Source organism: Salmo salar, chromosome ssa28, assembly GCF_905237065.1.
Source record: "Salmo salar chromosome ssa28, Ssal_v3.1, whole genome shotgun sequence".
NCBI lineage: Eukaryota > Metazoa > Chordata > Actinopteri > Salmoniformes > Salmonidae > Salmo > Salmo salar.
Genome location: NC_059469.1, coordinates 34,645,031 through 34,664,358, shown reverse-complemented (window position 1 = coordinate 34,664,358; position 19,328 = coordinate 34,645,031). Strand labels below are relative to the sequence as shown.

At 42.7% G+C, this 19,328-nt stretch overlaps 2 protein-coding genes across 5 annotated transcripts in view; both read right to left on the bottom strand.

Moving 5' to 3' along the window:
* The window catches only part of LOC106589914 (uncharacterized), a 55,388-nt gene extending 53,248 nt beyond the window's left edge, over window positions 1–2,140 (bottom strand). Inside the window, exons 1-2 of one of the 2 annotated variants that reach the window (XM_014180363.2) lie at window positions 1,513–2,140; window positions 1,205–1,302 (exon numbers count right to left, since the gene is read on the bottom strand). In XM_014180363.2, coding sequence (XP_014035838.1) covers window positions 1,205–1,302; window positions 1,513–1,566 — 152 coding nt within the window. In that variant the 5' untranslated portion in view covers window positions 1,567–2,140. Of the gene's footprint in view, window positions 1–1,204; window positions 1,303–1,414 lie in introns of both variants that reach the window. The other variant, XM_045710011.1, reaches the window with a different exon arrangement.
* A 243-nt stretch (window positions 2,141–2,383) lies between these two features.
* ephx5 (epoxide hydrolase 5) lies at window positions 2,384–18,356 on the bottom strand. Of its 3 annotated transcripts, none has more exons than XM_045709921.1 (9): window positions 18,060–18,356; window positions 14,792–15,017; window positions 12,387–12,567; window positions 11,949–12,158; window positions 9,294–9,423; window positions 7,034–7,257; window positions 5,468–5,576; window positions 4,937–5,062; window positions 2,384–3,470 (listed from the first exon to the last, which is right to left on the bottom strand). In XM_045709921.1, exons 1-9 carry the CDS (start codon window positions 18,080–18,082, stop codon window positions 3,269–3,271), a joined length of 1,431 nt encoding a protein of 476 aa, XP_045565877.1. In that variant the 5' UTR covers window positions 18,083–18,356; the 3' UTR covers window positions 2,384–3,268.
* Window positions 18,357–19,328: the final 972 nt, after the last annotated feature.

Here is a 19,328-nt window from a genome sequence, read left to right as displayed (position 1 = left end):
TTCATTCCAGTGGAGGCTCCTCAGAGGAGGAAGGGGAGGACCATCATCCTCAGTGAATAGATTTTTTTTTAAAGTGAAACATTTAAAAATATATCATTTTCAGATAAAACTATACTAAATATATTTAGTCACCAAATAATTGACTAAAACACTAATAGGAAATGAAGGTCTACAGTAGCCCTCAACAGAACTCTGTAGGGTAACACCATGATGTACCACAGGTAGTTTTCATCCTCCTCTGCTTACATCAACTAAAAATACAAAACCTAGGAGGCTCATGGTTTTCACCCCTTCCATAAACTTACACAGTAATTATGACAACATCCAGAGGACATCCTCCAACCTATCAGAGCTCTTGCAGCATTAACTGACATTTTGTCAACCCAATCAAAGGATCAGAGAATGACTAGTACTGAAAGCATAAGTTATAGTTAGTTAGCCTACTCAAACAACCAACTCAACACAGAGGGGTGATATGTTAGCTTGCTGGCTATCCAACACTGAATCTCTTCCAAATCAATGAATTACGTTTTTGGTGTTAATACTTTGTCGTCTCCGGGGCAGTAACTACTAAACCGCTTAGTTACTGTACACTATAGTATAGAGTTCCCCAACTGGCGGCCCGCAGGTGTTTTCTATTCATTGTTGGACATTAACTGTAAAAACACCATGAAATTAGCACAAAGTGATTTTAATTAAAGAAATGTGTTAGTATTCCCAGACATAAGACATTTGATGATTTACAAATGTAAACAAGGTTTGAAATAATTGCTTTATCTGTTTGTGCCGCTTGTGGTCAATTTGCAATCAACAAATGATTTGTAATTACGTTCCAGCCCCTGACCAGCCACTCAAACAAAGAAAACAAAATCTGTCACTTTGATTAAAATACAATCTCTCGTCGTTAAGTTTCATGCGGAAATTCGAGTATCATGTAGTAGCCTGAACCTATCGATTGAGTTGGGTGAACGGAAAATTAATGACGGCCATCCAATATGCTGTTAAAAATAAAATAAGGCAATGCCCATTAAGAAGTTATCGTCCATCATCTTAAAATGACACAGACCCCACTGATTCATTCATATGCTGAGTCATGTCATCATACATCAAGTTATATCAATCTGACACGGCAACATGAAAAACATTTATGGATTGTCCACTCCGATTAAAGGAGAGTTTACATAATAAATGACAGTATACAGACCTTTTGTTCAAGGGTCGAACACGGACAGCCACACACACCGACGCCATGGCCCGGAGCACGTTGGTCCAAATAACCTGAGAACTGCACCTGACAGCTGACTGATCAAATACAACAAATACATACACCGTGTCAGCCACATAAGTAGCTACAATCAGTTAACTTTCAATATGGCAATATAGTGATTAAGGTTCATGGCTGCGGGTAATTTACTCGTTTGACAGGCCTCTTCCGTTAGTTTACTTCTCAGAGCAGACGGATGTTTTTAACCGTGCCGGTCTCCGTGCCGGTCTCGGTGTGAACAAACTCACCGCCAGGTGGCTCCAGTTGACCTGGGCTCCAGTCTTCGCACCGACGTTTCCCATGATGCAACGTCCAGAGGGTTTTTCAAACCGACACAGCGGAACAAACGAGGAAGTGCTAATGGTGAACTTAAATGCTGACCACACCGCTCGCTTTGTATAAATAAATATACACACACACGTTATTTAGTCTTCATCCAAACTGGTTGCTCTTCAACGAGCGTCTGCGTAGCCAGGTGTTAAACTATAACTTGGTTCTGTTTTTGATGCAATATGCGTTGTTAGTCCCGCCTCATCATTGGTTTTTAGGAGCATAATACCCACGTGTGTCATTAAAAAGTGAACTGAGGTCAACACTCCAGTCCAGTTGGTGGTAGGAATGAACCTTAAAGTTGGTTGCCAACAGCCATATAAAGTCCGAAGTAGAAGATTGAAGGATCAGCGATTAATATAAACTAGATTTATCCTTTTATCAGTGGATTAATTGTCGGAGTAAAGGACCTTGTGCATTTCAGGTAAAATAACAACCCAATGTTTATATCCCAGGACAAATTAGCTGGCAACAGCAAGCTAGGTAAATGGCCATGGATGTTTCACACCTGTCCCCAAATGAATATAGTTCAGAGTTCATTTTGATATTTCAACCTGCGTGTTCAGATTGAGTCTGGGTGTGGATGGACAAAATCCACCACCTTATCTCAGCTCACTGGTCACCATAACAACACCCACCCGTAGCATGCGCTCCAGCAGGTATATCTCACTGGTCATCCCCAAAGTCAACACTTCCTTTGGCCGCCTTTCCTTCCGGTTCTCTGCTGCCAATGACTGGAACGAATTGCAAAAAAAAAAATCACTCTAGCTGGAGTCTTATCTCCCTCTCTAACTTTAAGCACCATCTTTATTTGGATCCTCATAAGCTGACACCTTAGTGACTGCTAGTCTTCCTGGGGTCCACAGAAAATTCTTCACGGTTTCCTGGACATAGATTAGGCTAAATCCAGACCTAGACTAAAAACCATGCTCAATGGAACACTACCATTGAAATATATTTTTAGTCCAGGACTAGACTTAAGCTGTGTCCAGGTCACTCCTGGACACCAGCCCCACAAATATTAGACACTACACAGGAAGACATTACAGGAAGTGTCAAACTCATTCCATGGAGGGCTGAGTGTCTGCGGGTGTTCGCTCCTTTGTACTTGATCAATGAATAAAAGGTCATTAATTAGTAAGGAACTCCCCTCACCTGGTTTTCTAGGTCTTAACTGAAAGGAAAACCCACATACACTTGGCCCTCTGTAGAATGAGTTTGACATCCCTGCCGTAAAGGGTCATCACATTAGACATGATTACAGCAGTAGTGCATTATTGAAACAAGATTAGAACAGACATCTGTGATTGAGGCTGCTTTCACACAGTTGTTGTGCAATCTGGAAGACATTTGTAATCTGTGTTTTAAGTGCTGATAATTTCATTTTTTTTTATTACAGTATTGGTCCATTATGTTGACTGTATAGGCTTAATATTACACCAACACAATCACTGAGCATGATCATATTGCAGTGTTAACATCACTGATTGACAAAGTATTTACCTGATAATCAGACAGTGCTTCTGACTTTTTATCTTAGATTAACATTTAAAATGTTCTTTTAGTACAAAGATACAATTCCAAGCTGTAGTGTTATCATGTTCTGCAGCCCTGCTGGTTTTTCTTCCAGGCACTTGGCAGGAGTGGAGAGTCGACCTCTTGTATCCATCAACTCTACAACTTCTCCACCTTCTTCACAAACTGCAGCAGGTCGTCAGCCAGGAGCTGTGGCTCCTCGAAGGCAGCGAAGTGGCCTCCTCGGGGCATGTAAGAGTAGGAATAGATGTTCCTGAACCGGTCTCTGGCCCACGACTGGGGCACGTGCATTAGCTCGTTGGGAAACGCCGCCAGGCCTGTAGGTACATATACCCCCGTACTGAGGACACAAGAGACAGGTTAACAAACAGCCACACATTTACATTTTAGTCATAGTAAACACTCATTCTAGCAGAGTGTCTCTCACAATCAGTGCATTCAACTAAAGTAGGTAGAAAACAACCACCTAGAACATGTCATTATTGGGAGCCTGTTATCATAACACAAAGCAAGCATGATTAGGGTTCTGTGATTGATTCAGTTGGTCATGGGTTCAAGTCCCGCAAGGATCACAAAACTACAAAATGTACTACATGTCCCTTGGCATGTATTATTAAATAGCGTCTATTATTGTTTTTTAGGAACAGCCCGTGTCATATTAACTGGACAGGCCCTGTAGGAACAGCCCGTGTCATATAAACTGGACAGGCCCTGTAGGAACAGCCCGTGTCATATAAACTGGACAGGCCCTGTAGGAACAGCCCGTGTCATATAAACTGGACAGGCCCTGTAGGAACAGCCCGTGTCATATAAACTGGACAGGCCCTATAGGAACAGCCCGTGTCATATAAACTGGACAGGCCCTGTAGGAACAGCCAGTATCATATAAACTGGACAGGCCCTGTAGGAACAGCCCGTGTCATATTAACTGGACAGGCCCTGTAGGAACAGCCCGTGTCATATTAACTGGACAGGCCCTGTAGGAACAGCCCGTATCATATTAACTGGACAGGCCCTGTAGGAACAGCCCGTGTCATATTAACTGGACAGGCCCTGTAGGAACAGCCCGTATCATATTAACTGGACAGGCCCTGTAGGAACAGCCCGTGTCATATAAACTGGACAGGCCCTGTAGGAACAGCCCGTGTCATATAAACTGGACAGGCCCTGTAGGAACAGCCCGTGTCATATTAACTGGACAGGCCCTGTAGGAACAGCCCGTATCATATAAACTGGACAGGCCCTGTAGGAACAGCCCGTGTCATATAAACTGGACAGGCCCTGTAGGAACAGCCCGTGTCATATTAACTGGACAGGCCCTGTAGGAACAGCCCGTGTCATATTAACTGGACAGGCCCTGTAGGAACAGCCCATGTCATATAAACTGGACAGGCCCTGTAGGAACGGCCCTGTAGGAACAGCCCGTGTCATATTAACTGGACAGGCCCTGTAGGAACAGCCCGTGTCATATTAACTGGACAGGCCCTGTAGGAACAGCCCGTGTCATATTAACTGGACAGGCCCTGTAGGAACAGCCCGTGTCATATTAACTGGACAGGCCCTGTAGGAACAGCCCGTGTCATATTAACTGGACAGGCCCTGTAGGAACAGCCCGTGTCATATTAACTGGACAGGCCCTGTAGGAACAGCCCGTGTCATATTAACTGGACAGGCCCTGTAGGAACAGCCCGTGTCATATTAACTGGACAGGCCCTGTAGGAACAGCCCGTGTCATATTAACTGGACAGGCCCTGTAGGAACAGCCCGTGTCATACTGGAGAACTATGACACCACACATAAACTCACTTATTATCCAGTCTGTTCTCAATGTTGGTCTTGAAGTTCTCCTTGTAGAACCTCATGGAGGACACGATGGAGCCGGTGGTCCAGTAGATCATGATGTTGGTCAGCAGGTCGTCCAGGGTGAACTTCCTAAAAAGACAGGAACCGGGCTTTCTCAATGAACCAATCAATAGTCCTGGGTTTTATTCATTCTCCAATAAGAAACACTTTCAGTTGCAAAATATTTTGCTATTGTGTACATTAATAAATACAACCCAGGTAGTCCCTGTTTCAGTTTGTGTTTTTCCCATTTGGTGTCAAGTGAATAGGACTGTGAATGGGTGCTACCAAGGCAACATGTTCATGCAAATAGAGTAGGTTCATTGTTTTGCTGGGACAAATAAAGTTGTATTGAATGTTTCCCCTACAGTTTTGGCAGATCTGACCATCATTTGATTAAGAGTAATTGATGGGACAGCAATATATCTACCCTCTAAAAAGTATCTATTTCTCCACTCACAACCCAAAGTAAACAGGCTGAACTGTAGCTTGTACCTCTCTAGCCCCCCATCTTCCAAGTCCCTGTTGTTGAAGTCAGTCCAGGTGGAGAACTTCTCCAGCATGTAAGCAGCCAGGCCTACTGGAGAGTCATTCACTCCACAACCTGCAGGGGGAGACATTTCACTATGATTAGTACGACTACTACAGCTAAACTATCAGAGGTCTGTGTGTCCCATGCATTTATTTATTTTACCAGGGAGTCATACAGAAACCATGGTCTCTTTTACAGCCCTGAAATACACAAAGTAAAAATACAAAAAGAAAGAAAAACACAATCATAAAAAACACATTCATCAGTAATAAGGTCATCAATCAGCTTTCTGAATTGCCCTAGAGGCACCAAAACATAAAATGTAAGAATATTTTGAAGATTACATCTTAGACCTTATTTGTGGAACAAAAGCTGCATGAGAGCACCAGCTGTTCCAGACGACTGTGACCACGCTCTCCGTAGCCGATGTGAGTAAGACCTTTAAAAACAGGTCAACATTCACAAGGCCGCAGGGCCAGACGGATTACCAGGACGTGTACTCCGAGCATGCGCTGACCAACCGGCAAGTGTCTTCACTGACATTTTCAACCTCTCCCTGACCCAGTCTAATACCTACATGTTTCAAGCAGACCACCATAGTCTCTGTGCCCAAGAACACCAAGGTACCGTAATTTCCGGACTATTAAGCGCACCTGAATATAAGCCGCACCCACTGAATTTAAAAAAAATAATGTTTTTTTTTTACATAAATAAGACGCACATGTCTATAAGCCGCAGGTGCCTACCGGTACATTGAAACAAATGAACTTTACACAGGCTTTAACGAAACACGGCTTGTAACAAAAAATAAATAATTAGCAGTAAGCTTTACCGGTAGTTGTCTTTTTGCACTGAGTCAATTCCTCACGCTGCTGTTTCCAACGTCTTATCGACTCATTAAGACCAAGCTCCCGTGCAGCAGCTCTATTTCCTTTTCCAACAGCCAGATCATTCGCCTTCAACTTGAAAGCTGCATCATACGCATTTCTCCGTGTCTTTGCCATGACGAGGGAGACAAAATGACTACCGTAATCAGAATGATGGGAAGTTTGAGAGCGCTCGATTTAATCTAAACAGTAAACAAAAAAGTTTTGACCTTAACCCGTTCGGCAATTTCATTGGTCTAATGAAAGCTTAATGCCGCCAAAAAACTGAGCACGTCATAGAGAGAAAAAAAATGGAAAGCGGGAAAAATCCATATATTAGCCGCGTCATTGTTTAAGCCGCGAGGTTCAAAGCCTGGGAAAAAAGTTGCGGCTTATAGTCCGGAATTTACGGTAACCTGCCTAAATGACTACCGACCTGTAGCACTCACGTCTGTAGCCATGAAGTGCTTTGAAAGGCTGTTCATGGCAAAAATGGATCAAGCATATCACCACGTGTGTGTGGTGGTGTTACGAGTACTACAGACCGATGGTAAAAACTGACTAACAACACAGTCCATTCAGTCTCATGCTCAAACAACAAGCCTGGGAGTCGTGGATCATCAAAACACCAGGTGAAATATCAGGTAAAAAAAACCGTCTCACCAGCGGAGTCTGGCTTGGTGCCCTGGATATGCAGGTAGCCGGTCTCTCTGAGGATCTCATAGACGTTCCTTTCCATGAAACCTACTGAACCAAACAACCTCCTGACATCCTCCCGGGTGAACCCAACCAGCCAGGGCAGGTAGCGGCCAATCAGGATTGAAAACAGGACACGGAACCCCTTCATTTTGCTAGTTAACATGTTGAGGTGGAGACCCTTCACACACCTACACAGTGGCACAGGAAGAGAACATAAAGAGAGTCATCCAACAGAGAAATGTTTCTGCTTGATGGTTGTAGTGTTGACGATCCGAAGACATTTTATTCTGTGTACACTAAATGTCCCCGTGACCTAGCCTTTCCCAAACTCAGCCCTGGGGTCGACAAGGGGTACACCCTGCGTTTTTTTTTGTTGCTTTATCACTACACAGTTCATTCAAATACTAAAACTTCATGAGTTAAATCAGCTGTGTAGTGCTGTACAGCAAACACCCAAATGTGAACACCTTGGAGTCCCCAGGAGCGAGATTAGGACACGTCACCATAACCCTTCGATATTTGCAGATGTGAAGGGTCTGGATAGGTAGAATCAGTATAGTGGCGGTGCTGTGTATGTGAAGGGTCTGGATAGGTAGAATCAGTATAGTGGCGGTGCTGTGTATGTGAAGGGTCTGGATAGGTAGAATCAGTATAGTGGCGGTGCTGTGTATGTGAAGGGTCTGGATAGGTAGAATCAGTATAGTGGCGGTGCTGTGTATGTGAAGGGTCTGGATAGGTAGAATCAGTATAGTGGCGGTGCTGTGTATGTGAAGGGTCTGGATAGGTAGAATCAGTATAGTGGCGGTGCTGTGTATGTGAAGGGTCTGGATAGGTAGAATCAGTATAGTGGCGGTGCTGTGTATGTGAAGGGTCTGGATAGGTAGAATCAGTATAGTGGCGGTGCTGTGTATGTGAAGGGTCTGGATAGGTAGAATCAGTATAGTGGCGGTGCTGTGTATGTGAAGGGTCTGGATAGGTAGAATCAGTATAGTGGCGGTGCTGTGTATGTGAAGGGTCTGGATAGGTAGAATCAGTATAGTGGCGGTGCTGTGTATGTGAAGGGTCTGGATAGGTAGAATCAGTATAGTGGCGGTGCTGTGTATGTGAAGGGTCTGGATAGGTAGAATCAGTATAGTGGCGGTGCTGTGTATGTGAAGGGTCTGGATAGGTAGAATCAGTATAGTGGCGGTGCTGTGTATGTGAAGGGTCTGGATAGGTAGAATCAGTATAGTGGCGGTGCTGTGTATGTGAAGGGTCTGGATAGGTAGAATCAGTATAGTGGCGGTGCTGTGTATGTGAAGGGTCTGGATAGGTAGAATCAGTATAGTGGCGGTGCTGTGTATGTGAAGGGTCTGGATAGGTAGAATCAGTATAGTGGCGGTGCTGTGTATGTGAAGGGTCTGGATAGGTAGAATCAGTATAGTGGCGGTGCTGTGTATGTGAAGGGTCTGGATAGGTAGAATCAGTATAGTGGCGGTGCTGTGTATGTGAAGGGTCTGGATAGGTAGAATCAGTATAGTGGCGGTGCTGTGTATGTGAAGGGTCTGGATAGGTAGAATCAGTATAGTGGCGGTGCTGTGTATGTGAAGGGTCTGGATAGGTAGAATCAGTATAGTGGCGGTGCTGTGTATCTGAAGGGTCTGGATAGGTAGAATCAGTATAGTGGTGGTGCTGTGTATCTGAAGGGTCTGGATAGGTAGAATCAGTGTAGTGGTGGTGCTTCCACCATATTGTTCCCACTTAACAGATCAACACATATCAAAAGGGTATGAGTTCCAAGGGACGAGAGAGAGAACTGGGACCGGCTGTCTGTTATTTTTATTTATTTAACTAGTTAAGAACAAATTCTTATTTACAATGGACGGCCTACCCCAGCCAAATCCGGACGATGCTGGGCCAATTGTCCACCGCCCTATCGGACTCCCAATCACGTCCGGTTGTGATACAGCCTGGAATCGAACCAGGGCTGCTGTAGTGACGCCTTTAGCACTGAGATGTGGTGCTTTAGACCGCTACGCCACTTGGGAGTTCTTAGGCTGTTTCCTGATTTTAAACCCTTCTTTCAAAGTGTACAGATGCACACTGTTTTTCTTTTCCCCCTCTCATGGATTACACATTACTGGCAACTCAGTCCAGCCAATGTTTACATCAATTATATGCTTTAAAATACATGAAGGGGAATGGGCAAGTGCACTTATCTAGAAAAGAAGAGAATTGTTCTTACTCTGGCTTCATCTGGGCCATGTTAGTAGTGATGAGTGAGCCCCAGTCTCCTCCCTGCAGATAATACTCTGAGAAACCCAGACGCTCCATCAGCTTGTGGAAGACCCTCGCTGCAGCCAGAGAGTTAAACCCTGCAGGGAGGGACACCACAGAAGAAGAGCAGATACATTAGTATGACACCACAGAAGACTATAGCCCTTAGTAACTCATCTATTCCTAGTATAGTGAACAAATAGTAACTTTACTAAAAAGGGCTGGGTAAAAAGCCAAAAATATGACTTACCACAGTCAGAAAATAACCAAAACTTGAATCTCCTTGCTTGATCTTTTTTTAATTTTTTATTAAGAAAAACAGTATTAGTGGGATATTTATTGCTATTCTAGGTTCTACAACTCCTCCAGCCTGTCATGATGGGGTTACTGTAACCTAACCCTGTATTACTGTGGTGTGGAGTTATGATATAACCAGATAGAGATACATAATAAGTCACTTAGCAGGATATATGGACATGTCCAGCTCAAATTCTTGCAACAAACAATGTGACAGAACGTTTGGCCGTTTGTAAAAACTGGTCTATGCCATCACAGTTCTTTAGAATTGGGGTGTCAAACATACAGCGCCCGTCCAATCCGGCCAGCGAAGGGGGGACAAACACGATATACTTTAAAATGACTAAAACCAAAATCACAACTGCGTGGAAGTGATAATGGACCTACACTGAACAAAAATATAAAAACGCAAAATGCAACAATTTCTAAAGATTTTACTGAGTTACAGTTCATAAAGGGAAATCAGTCAGTTTAAATAAATTAAACCCTACTATATGGAATTCACACGGCTGGGAATACAGGTATGCATATGTTGGTCGCATATACCTTTAAAAAAAAATATATAAGTCTCCCTCGTAAATTATGCATCATGGTTGAACCAAAAGTTAGTTTATTCACCGTCGTTAAGCACCTCTAAACTAAATAATTTTATCTTGGTGTGCGCCAACTCATGCTTTTTATTGGTCACAGAAAACAATTGTAAAATGTAGGGACATGGATTAAAAAAAACAGTCAGTATCTGGTGTGACCACCCTTTGCCTCATGCAGCGCGACACATCTCCTTCTCAGAGTTGATCAGGCTGTTGATTGTGGCCTGTGGAATATTGTCCCACTCCTCTTCATTGGCTGTGCAAAGTACTGGATATTGGTGGCAACTGAAACACGCTGTTGTACACATCAACCCAGAGCATCCCAAACATGCTCAATGGGTGACAGGTCTGGTACGCAGGTCATGGAAGAACTGGGACATTTTCAGCTTCCAGAAATTGTGTATAGATCCTTGAGACATGGGGCCATGCATTATCATGCTGAAACTTGTGGTGATGGTGGCGGATGAATGGCACGACAATGGGCCTCGGGATCTTGTCACGCTATCAATTCAATTCAAGGGACTTTATTGGCATGGGAAACATATGTTAACATTGCCAAAGCAAGTGAAGTAGATGATAAACAAAAATGAACAGTAAACACTACATTCATCTCTGGTATCTCTGTGTATTTCAAATTGCCATGTTGTCCGTAGCTTATGCCTGCCCATACCATAACCCAACCATGGGGCACTCTGTTCACAACGTTGACATTAGCAAACCGCTCGCCCACACGACACCATACACGCTGTCTGCCATCTGCCCGGAACAGTTGAAACCTGGATTAATCCGTGAAGAGAACACTTCTCCAACGTGCCAGTGGCCATTGAAGGTGAGCATTTGCCCACTGAAGTCGGTTACGACGCCGAACTGCAGTCAGGTCAAGACCCTGGTGAGGATGACGAGCACTCAGATGAGCTTCCCTGAGACGGTTTCTGACAGTTTGTGGAGAAATTCTTCAGTTGTGTAAACCCACAGTTTCATCAGCTGTCCGGGTGGCTGGTCTCATACAATCCCGCAGGTGAAGAAGCCGGTTGTGGAGGTCCTGGGCTTTCATGGTTACAGGTGGTCTGTGGTTGTGAGGCCGGTTGGATGTACTGCCAAATTCTCTAAAACAATGTTGGAGGCGGCTTATGGTAAAGAAACTAACTTTAAATTCTCTGGCAACTGCTCTGGTGGACATTCCTGCAGTCAGCATGACAATTACACACGCCCTCAAAACTTGAAACATCTGTGTCATGTGACAATACTGCACATTTTAGCATGGCATTTAACTGTCCTCAGAACAAGGTGCACCTGTGTAATGATCATGCTGTTTTAATCAGTAAATTGATATGCCACATGCCAGGTGGATGGATTATCTTGGCAAATGCTCAGTTACAGGGATGTAAACTAATTTGTGGACAACATTTGAGAGAAAAGCTTTTTGTGCGTATGAAAAATGTCTGGGTTATTTTATTTCAGCTCATGAAACACGGGACTAACCCTTTGCATGTTGCATTCATATTTTTGTTCAGTGTACATTTTTACAGTTTCTTGACTGTGTCCAGTTCGCTAATATTCACCAAAAAGAAAGCTAGGCATTCAGATATTGACGGCGAGGATATATATATATAAAAAAAACACATTTTCAGTGTAGCTGTTTGGACCTCGTTGAAGACCGAATGCGGCCCCTGCGATAGAATGAGTTTGACCCCCCTGCTTCAGAGAATGCTTATGCCCCAGAAGCAAGTCCTCACCTTGCTTACGAGGGGCCTCGGAGAAGCCATATCCAGGGATGGAGGGGCAGATGACCTCGAAAGCCAGACTGTCCAGCGAGTCAGTGAGTAAGGGCAGGATCCTATAGAACTCATAGACAGAGCCAGGCCAGCCATGCACCAGCATTAGAGGCAACACCTTCTGGCCCTCACGGTGAGGTGGACGCACATGGATGAAGTGTACATCCAATCCTGAAGGAAGAGGAATCAGGGGTTAGAGGATGGGGAGCAGTGGGTAAAACATTGTGGTAACTTGTTATAAGCATGTATGAGCCTTTTATAAAGGCCTTACTCTTTTTAAATCAACTTTTTTTTTTTTTAAAACAGACTTTAATGATTATGCCTGACAAATGCCAAACAGAGTGAGAGACAGAAACTGGCACTAAAAAGATGATGATGTGATCATCAAGGCCTACTAACCCTCGATATTGGTTTTGAACTGAGGGTACTTGTTGAGTATTGCAATCTGCTTCTTCCAGTTAAATTGATGCCTCCAGTGGGAGACAACCTTCTTCAGGTAGGTAGAGTTGAAGCCGTACTGGAAGCCTGCGTCCTCCAGTGGTTCAGTGTACCGGGTCCTGTCAATACGGTCATACAAGTCCTGTAGAGGAAGATGATGGAGGAGGAAGAAGAAGACCTGTGTTAGGCCTGTTGTGGTCATACAAAGTTACATGTTCCCTTGATTTTCACATGAAATTAAAAGATACTCAACCATAACTCACTGGGCACACTACGTCATTTCAACATGGATAATATTTAGTTGAGATGTTGATCAATGAGATTACAACCTATACTCACCCACTCAAAAAGATTAAAGTTAGTTGAATTTCCAGTGTGTTGTCACTACGCTTTCAACAATCTAAAAGCACAACCAAATTCCAATGGAAAAACCATGTCTGATTTTTGGTTTAATTGTTAACGAAATGTATATTACTGCAAATTGGGAAGACAATGTCAGATATTTTGTTTATTTATACAACAGATTAATGTATTATCACTGTGCTTCATCTGATAGCAGAACCAAATGACCAAGATTGCAGTTGTGGGTCACCGTTCTCCATGCTCCCCGTCCTGCAGACGGTACTGTTGCATCAAGGCCCTGCCAAACAGACTCCTAAACAACTTCTATCGCCTGGCTATGAGACTATCAAATGGCTAACAAATACTGTTCTCCCTCCCCCACAGACTATCCACACGGACTCCATGTCCATCCACAGGAGTCTACCCGCTCAGTCAATTTACGCTGCTGCTAAAATGATCATTGATTAAAATGTATTAGTCTGCTAAACGGCTGTTGATTATTGATTGCCACTACCATCTATTGATCCTGCTACTGGCCACTATTCCTCCTGTTTACATGTATATATTACCATCTATTGATCCTGCTACTGGCCACTATTCCTCCTGTTTACATGTATATATTACCATCTATTGATCCTGCTACTGGCCACTATTCCTCCTGTTTACATGTATATATTACCATCTATTGATCCTGCTACTGGCCACTATTCCTCCTGTTTACATGTATATATTACCATCTATTGATCCTGCTACTGGCCACTATTCCTCCTGTTTACATGTATATATTACCATCTATTGATCCTGCTACTGGCCACTATTCCTCCTGTTTACATGTATATATTACCATCTATTGATCCTGCTACTGGCCACTATTCCTCCTGTTTACATGTATATATTACCATCTATTGATCCTGCTACTGGCCACTATTCCTCCTGTTTACATGTATATATTACCATCTATTGATCCTGCTACTGGCCACTATTCCTCCTGTTTACATGTATATATTACCATCTATTGATCCTGCTACTGGCCACTATTCCTCCTGTTTACATGTATATATTACCATCTATTGATCCTGCTACTGGCCACTATTCCTCCTGTTTACATGTATATATTACCATCTATTGATCCTGCTACTGGCCACTATTCCTCCTGTTTACATGTATATATTACCATCTATTGATCCTGCTACTGGCCACTATTCCTCCTGTTTACATGTATATATTACCATCTATTGATCCTGCTACTGGTCACTATACAAGCAGAAGATACATTGTGTTGACAACCAAACAATTCAATATCACTACATTTTACATCAACCAGAGTTTGAAACACTTGGCCAATTTTATTGTCTACGTTTAATTAAATTCTGGGTTGAATCGAAACGATAGCTGTTGATGATTTTACTAATGCTATACAGGGCTAAATAGTCTCATTGATGATGTATGGAGAGATAAAGTACAGTCCCGTTTCATTTGCTCTGTTAAAACTTCCCTTTGGAATGACTTTAATAGCGACAGTGAATCTATTTCGTTTTTAACTGGAGAACTCACAACAATCCTTCTCACGATAGCACATAGGTAATAGTCTGTGATAAATATAATGGCTGGGCTTGGTTAATACCCTGGATGGGATAGCAAAGGGTAGTTGTAGATGCATCAACTCTCCAATAGGTGCTGGCCAGCCTATTGTTTTTTTCCCCTCGACAGTGCATAGAAATGTTGATGATCTGACATTGTTTTAAATATCCAAATTAATTAAACATATTTTTATACAATTGCCTGTTGAAATTTGGTTACCATGATGACATAATCCTGTGGTTGAAATTTCACCTTCAAAAAACAACAGTTTACTTCTTTCAAATCTAAAATGTATTTTACATGTAGATTCCATGTCACAATATGTTGGCAAATTAAGTTAAAACAAAGTGGATTGAACCAGTTTGTGTCCAGTAGAAACTGACAGTAAGACTTGCAGCAATTATTAACTTGATATAAAAGTTTCACCCCCTTTATTATCCTACCTGTATCTCTTCATCGGAAGTTTGGACCTGAAAGGGGAAAACCTTCTCATCCTCTGACCGAGGCTTCTCTCCTGCCCCCCACCACCCATCCCCTGTTGGAATGCGCTTGGTCTTCGTCCCTTGATACACCCAGTAATAACAGGTCAGCAGCCCGCCCACGGCCACCGCCGACCCGGCCACCAAAAGCTGCTGCTGCTGGGTAGGATCCAGGCTGGAGAGGGCCTGTCTGGAATACCAACACACAAAACAACCCGGAAATTATTATTATAATTTTTTTAAGTTCGCATCACAAACCAGGTTTCCATTCAATCTTTCTATGCGAGTAAAGTACATATTAAAACAACTTAATGACAGGTCTGATGAAAACAGAACATTTGTAGGTAAACTTTCTAAATGTCGACAAAACACGCGAGACAAGGTGCGATCTTTTTGTCTGTAAAATTAATTATCCACCGACAATTCTCTCATATGCTTTTATGCGCAAATATTGATATAATAACCATCATAAATCAAAGTAAATGGAATCAAGCAATGCCATGTCGTTTGGTCCGTCCACTACTACTCGTTGGGAAAGCATGCGGTTTATTAGGCTAGCGATTCAATCAATTATGATGAAAGTGCAAGGTGATGAACTTGATGCCTCGTTCCAATATATAACAAGGGTCTTACTCTGGTGACATGATCATCAATGCTTGGCTGCCGTTGGACAAATAAACATTTGTCTCTTTTGTCCATAATATTCCCCCTTCGTAGGCAAATTAGTTTTTATTTTGGCTTCCGTCTTACATACAGTGAGGGTAAAGAAATCCTGAAAAACGCATGTCAAAAATTGTATAAATTGATTTGCATTTTAATGAGGGAAATAAGTATTTGACCCCCTCTCAATCAGAAAGATTTCTGGCTCCCAGGTGTCTTTTATACAGGTAACGAGCTGAGATTAGGAGCACACTCTTAAAGGGAGTGCTCCTAACCGCAGCTTGTTACCTGTATAAAAGACACCTGTCCATAGAAGCAATCAATCAGATTCCAAACTCTCCACCGTGGACAAGACCAAAGAGCTCTCCAAGGATGTCAGGGACAAGATTGTAGACCTACACAAGGCTGGAATGGGCTACAAGACCATCGCCAAGCAGCTTGGTGAGAAGGTGACAACTGTTTGTGCGATTATTCGCAACTGGAAGAAACACAAAAGAACTGTCAGTATCCTTCGGCCTGGGGCTCCATGCAAGATCTCACCTCGTGGAGTTGTAATGATCATGAGAACGGTGAGGAATCAGCCCAGAACTACACGGGAAAATCTTGTCAATGATCTCAAGGCAGCTGGGACAATAGTCACCAAGAAAACAATTGGTAACACACTACGCCGTGAAGGACTGAAATCCTGCAGCGCCCGCAAGGTCCCCCTGCTCAAGAAAGCACATATACATGCCTGTCTGAAGTTTGCCAATGAACATCTGAATGATTCAGAGGACAACTGGGTGCAAGTGTTGTGGTCAGATGAGACAAATGGAGCTCTTTGGCATCAACTCAACTCGCCGTTTTTAGAGGAGGAGGAATGCTGCCTATGACCTCAAGAATACCATCCCCACCGTCAAACATGGAGGTGGAAACATTATGCTTTGGGGGTGTTTTTCTGTTAAGGGGACAGGACAACTTCCCGCATCAAAGGGATGAGAGACGGGGCCATGTACTGTCAAATCTTGGGTGAGAACCTCCTTCCCTCAGCCAGGGCATTGAAAATGGGTCGTGGATGGGTATTCCAGCATGACAATGACCCAAAACACACAGCCAAGGCAACAAAGGAGTGGCTCAAGAAGAAGCACATCAAGGTCCTGGAGTGGCCTAGCCAGTCTCCAGACCTTAATCCCATAGAAAATCTGTGGAGTGAGCTGAAGGTTTGAGTTGCCAAACGTCAGCCTCGAAACCTTAATGACTTGGAGAAGATCTGCAAAGAGGAGTGTGACAAATCCCTCCTGAGATGTGTGCAAACCTGGTGGCCAACTACAAGAAACGTCTGATCTCTGTGATTGCCAACAAGGGTTTTGCCACCAAGTACTAAGTCATGTTTTGCAGAGGGGTCAAATACTTATTTCCCTCATTAAAATGCAAGTCAATTTATAACATTTTTGACATGCATTTTTCTGGATTTTTGTTGTTATTCTGTCTCTCACTGTTCAAATAAACCTACCATTAAAATTATAGACTGATCATTTCTTTGTCAGTGGGCAAACGTACAAAATCAGCAGGGGATCAAATACTTTTTCCCCTCACTGTATAAACAAACTTGCTCATGTAGGCAGCCTACCCACACCGTATCTACGAGCTGTTGCCAAAACTAGAGATTCGCTATATAGCAAAACTTTTCTTCTTACAAAACTAACAGTAGTTGAAAATGCGATGGAAACCCATTTAACTAGTTTTTTTATTTTGGCACATGGGAATTTAGCCATTTCATTCAACCTCCCAAACCAACTCATTGCCCCCGAGGGAAAATACATGGTATTTCACAGAGGTATAAATCTGAATAAAATGCTTGTATGGATGTCAACCCTAATATATTTATGTCGTCATCACTAATCAACTGCATTACAGTTAAAGCTGCAAAACACAACTTTTTGGGCAACCCAACATCTGTCATTCTCATTGAAAGCAGTAGATATGTTCTATGTGCGACATTACTTCGCTTTTTTTTTTACTTTGTGTTTTCTACACAAGGTTCAAGCAGCTGATATTACTATATGTGGTAATGGAAAATATATTTCAACTGTTTAAATTGTGTAGAATATCATCGTATCATACTTGCTTGTAGTTAAATAAAACGGACATTAGTCGAACTATTTTAATATTTGCAACCAGAAAATGGTGGAGCGATTTCTGCATGTGCGCCTTTAAAAACGACATGCTTCCAAACCCAGATTTCGCTATCCTAGCTATGCTAGCAGTTTATACAAATGGGGAGTTAACATTTTACGGTCACTTCTAAATTCTTCTCAATTTCTAAATGTTATGCAGCGAAAACAGCCAAATATATAAAAATCGAACATTGGTAACCAAATTGTGGGCCTGTTACAATACATCGATCATGACTTGACGAATATCCACTTTGTTTGTTGAACGTGCGACGCCAATCCGACGTTTTTCTTCTATCCCGACTGTCTGCGTTCCGTTGACCTCTTTAGTCTTAACCACGTCTATAGGCTATTAATATACTCGTATGCAATGGTTTGATTAAATATGCCCTATTTATCCACATAAAAAAAGGACTCACTTCAGAACTTCAATTGTCTGCATGGTTACTCAAGAGTCCTGCAGTTCCAAAGTGCGCTCCTGTCTATGTGCGTCATTGACTGAAGTCTGGACGTTTACTGCATTCAAATCAACTGAACTCGGCAATCTCCCGACTTCAGTGCTTTCAAGACAACTGGGAACTCGGGAAAAATGAGCTCCGGATGGGAAAATCTTTTTTGAACGGTGAACCAACTTTGGAATATGAAGTCGGGACACTGCGCACCTTTCTGAAGCTCAGACTTTCCGACTTGAAAATCCGATCACTGACGTCAGGATTTGACCTCGTTTTTTTCTCCCCCCCCGAGTTCCCAGTTGTCTTGAAAGCACCATTTCACTAGACTAATGACATTATGACCACGATGATGATAAGAAAATACAATTCTTAATTCTAATTTCATTTCTTCAGGTTTGTATCATCAATAACTTGAGGCCAGTCACCATAGACTAAATAACAAGCACAGAAGTCAAATCACGAATATAGCCTAGCCCCGTGTAAAACTCATTCCAAGGAGGGCAGAGTTGTCTGCGGGTTTTCGATCTACCCTTGTTGTTGATTGACGAATTAAGGTCACTAATGACTAAGGAACTACCCTCACCTGGTTGTCTAGGTCTTAATCGAAAGAAGAACTATAAAAGCGGCTGCCAACTCGGCCTTCAGTGGAATGAGTTTGACACCCCCTGGGAAGTAAGTAAGTAACCACTGTTTAATACACTGGGAACTCTAACAGTAGGTCTAAAGCTAGAATGTATAAATAGCCAATCATCCCTAAAGCCAATAAAGCCTAGTCCTGGGCCTATTTAGTTTAGTGTCACTTACAGAGATTTCGATTTTTGACATCCATTGGTGTGCAAGTTCTCATTACGTTTCGTAATATTTTTCCATATAGAATTATTTAGCTTAACCTCTACAACCAAGCAAATAAACGGGGTAAGCCGCGCTGCAAAACGGGCTACTCTAGTAAGTTACGTGATATCTCTTGGGTCCTCATCTTTTAGGCTTTGACGATACCAACAGTTATTATTGCGTGTTGGTACACTAGAAGTACTTTCATTTCCAATAGAGAACTGCGTTTGCCTTGCAGCATTGAGATGCAGAGGCAATTCGTTCTGTGGCGCACACGTTGGATTTATTGAACTTTTGCACCAAACTGTATGTGATAAATGGCTTGACAGAAATAGTAGCAGAAGGTGAATGTTTAACTATTGTTGCACGTATCCGTCCCATTTTGCGCATAGTTCATTGTCGGTG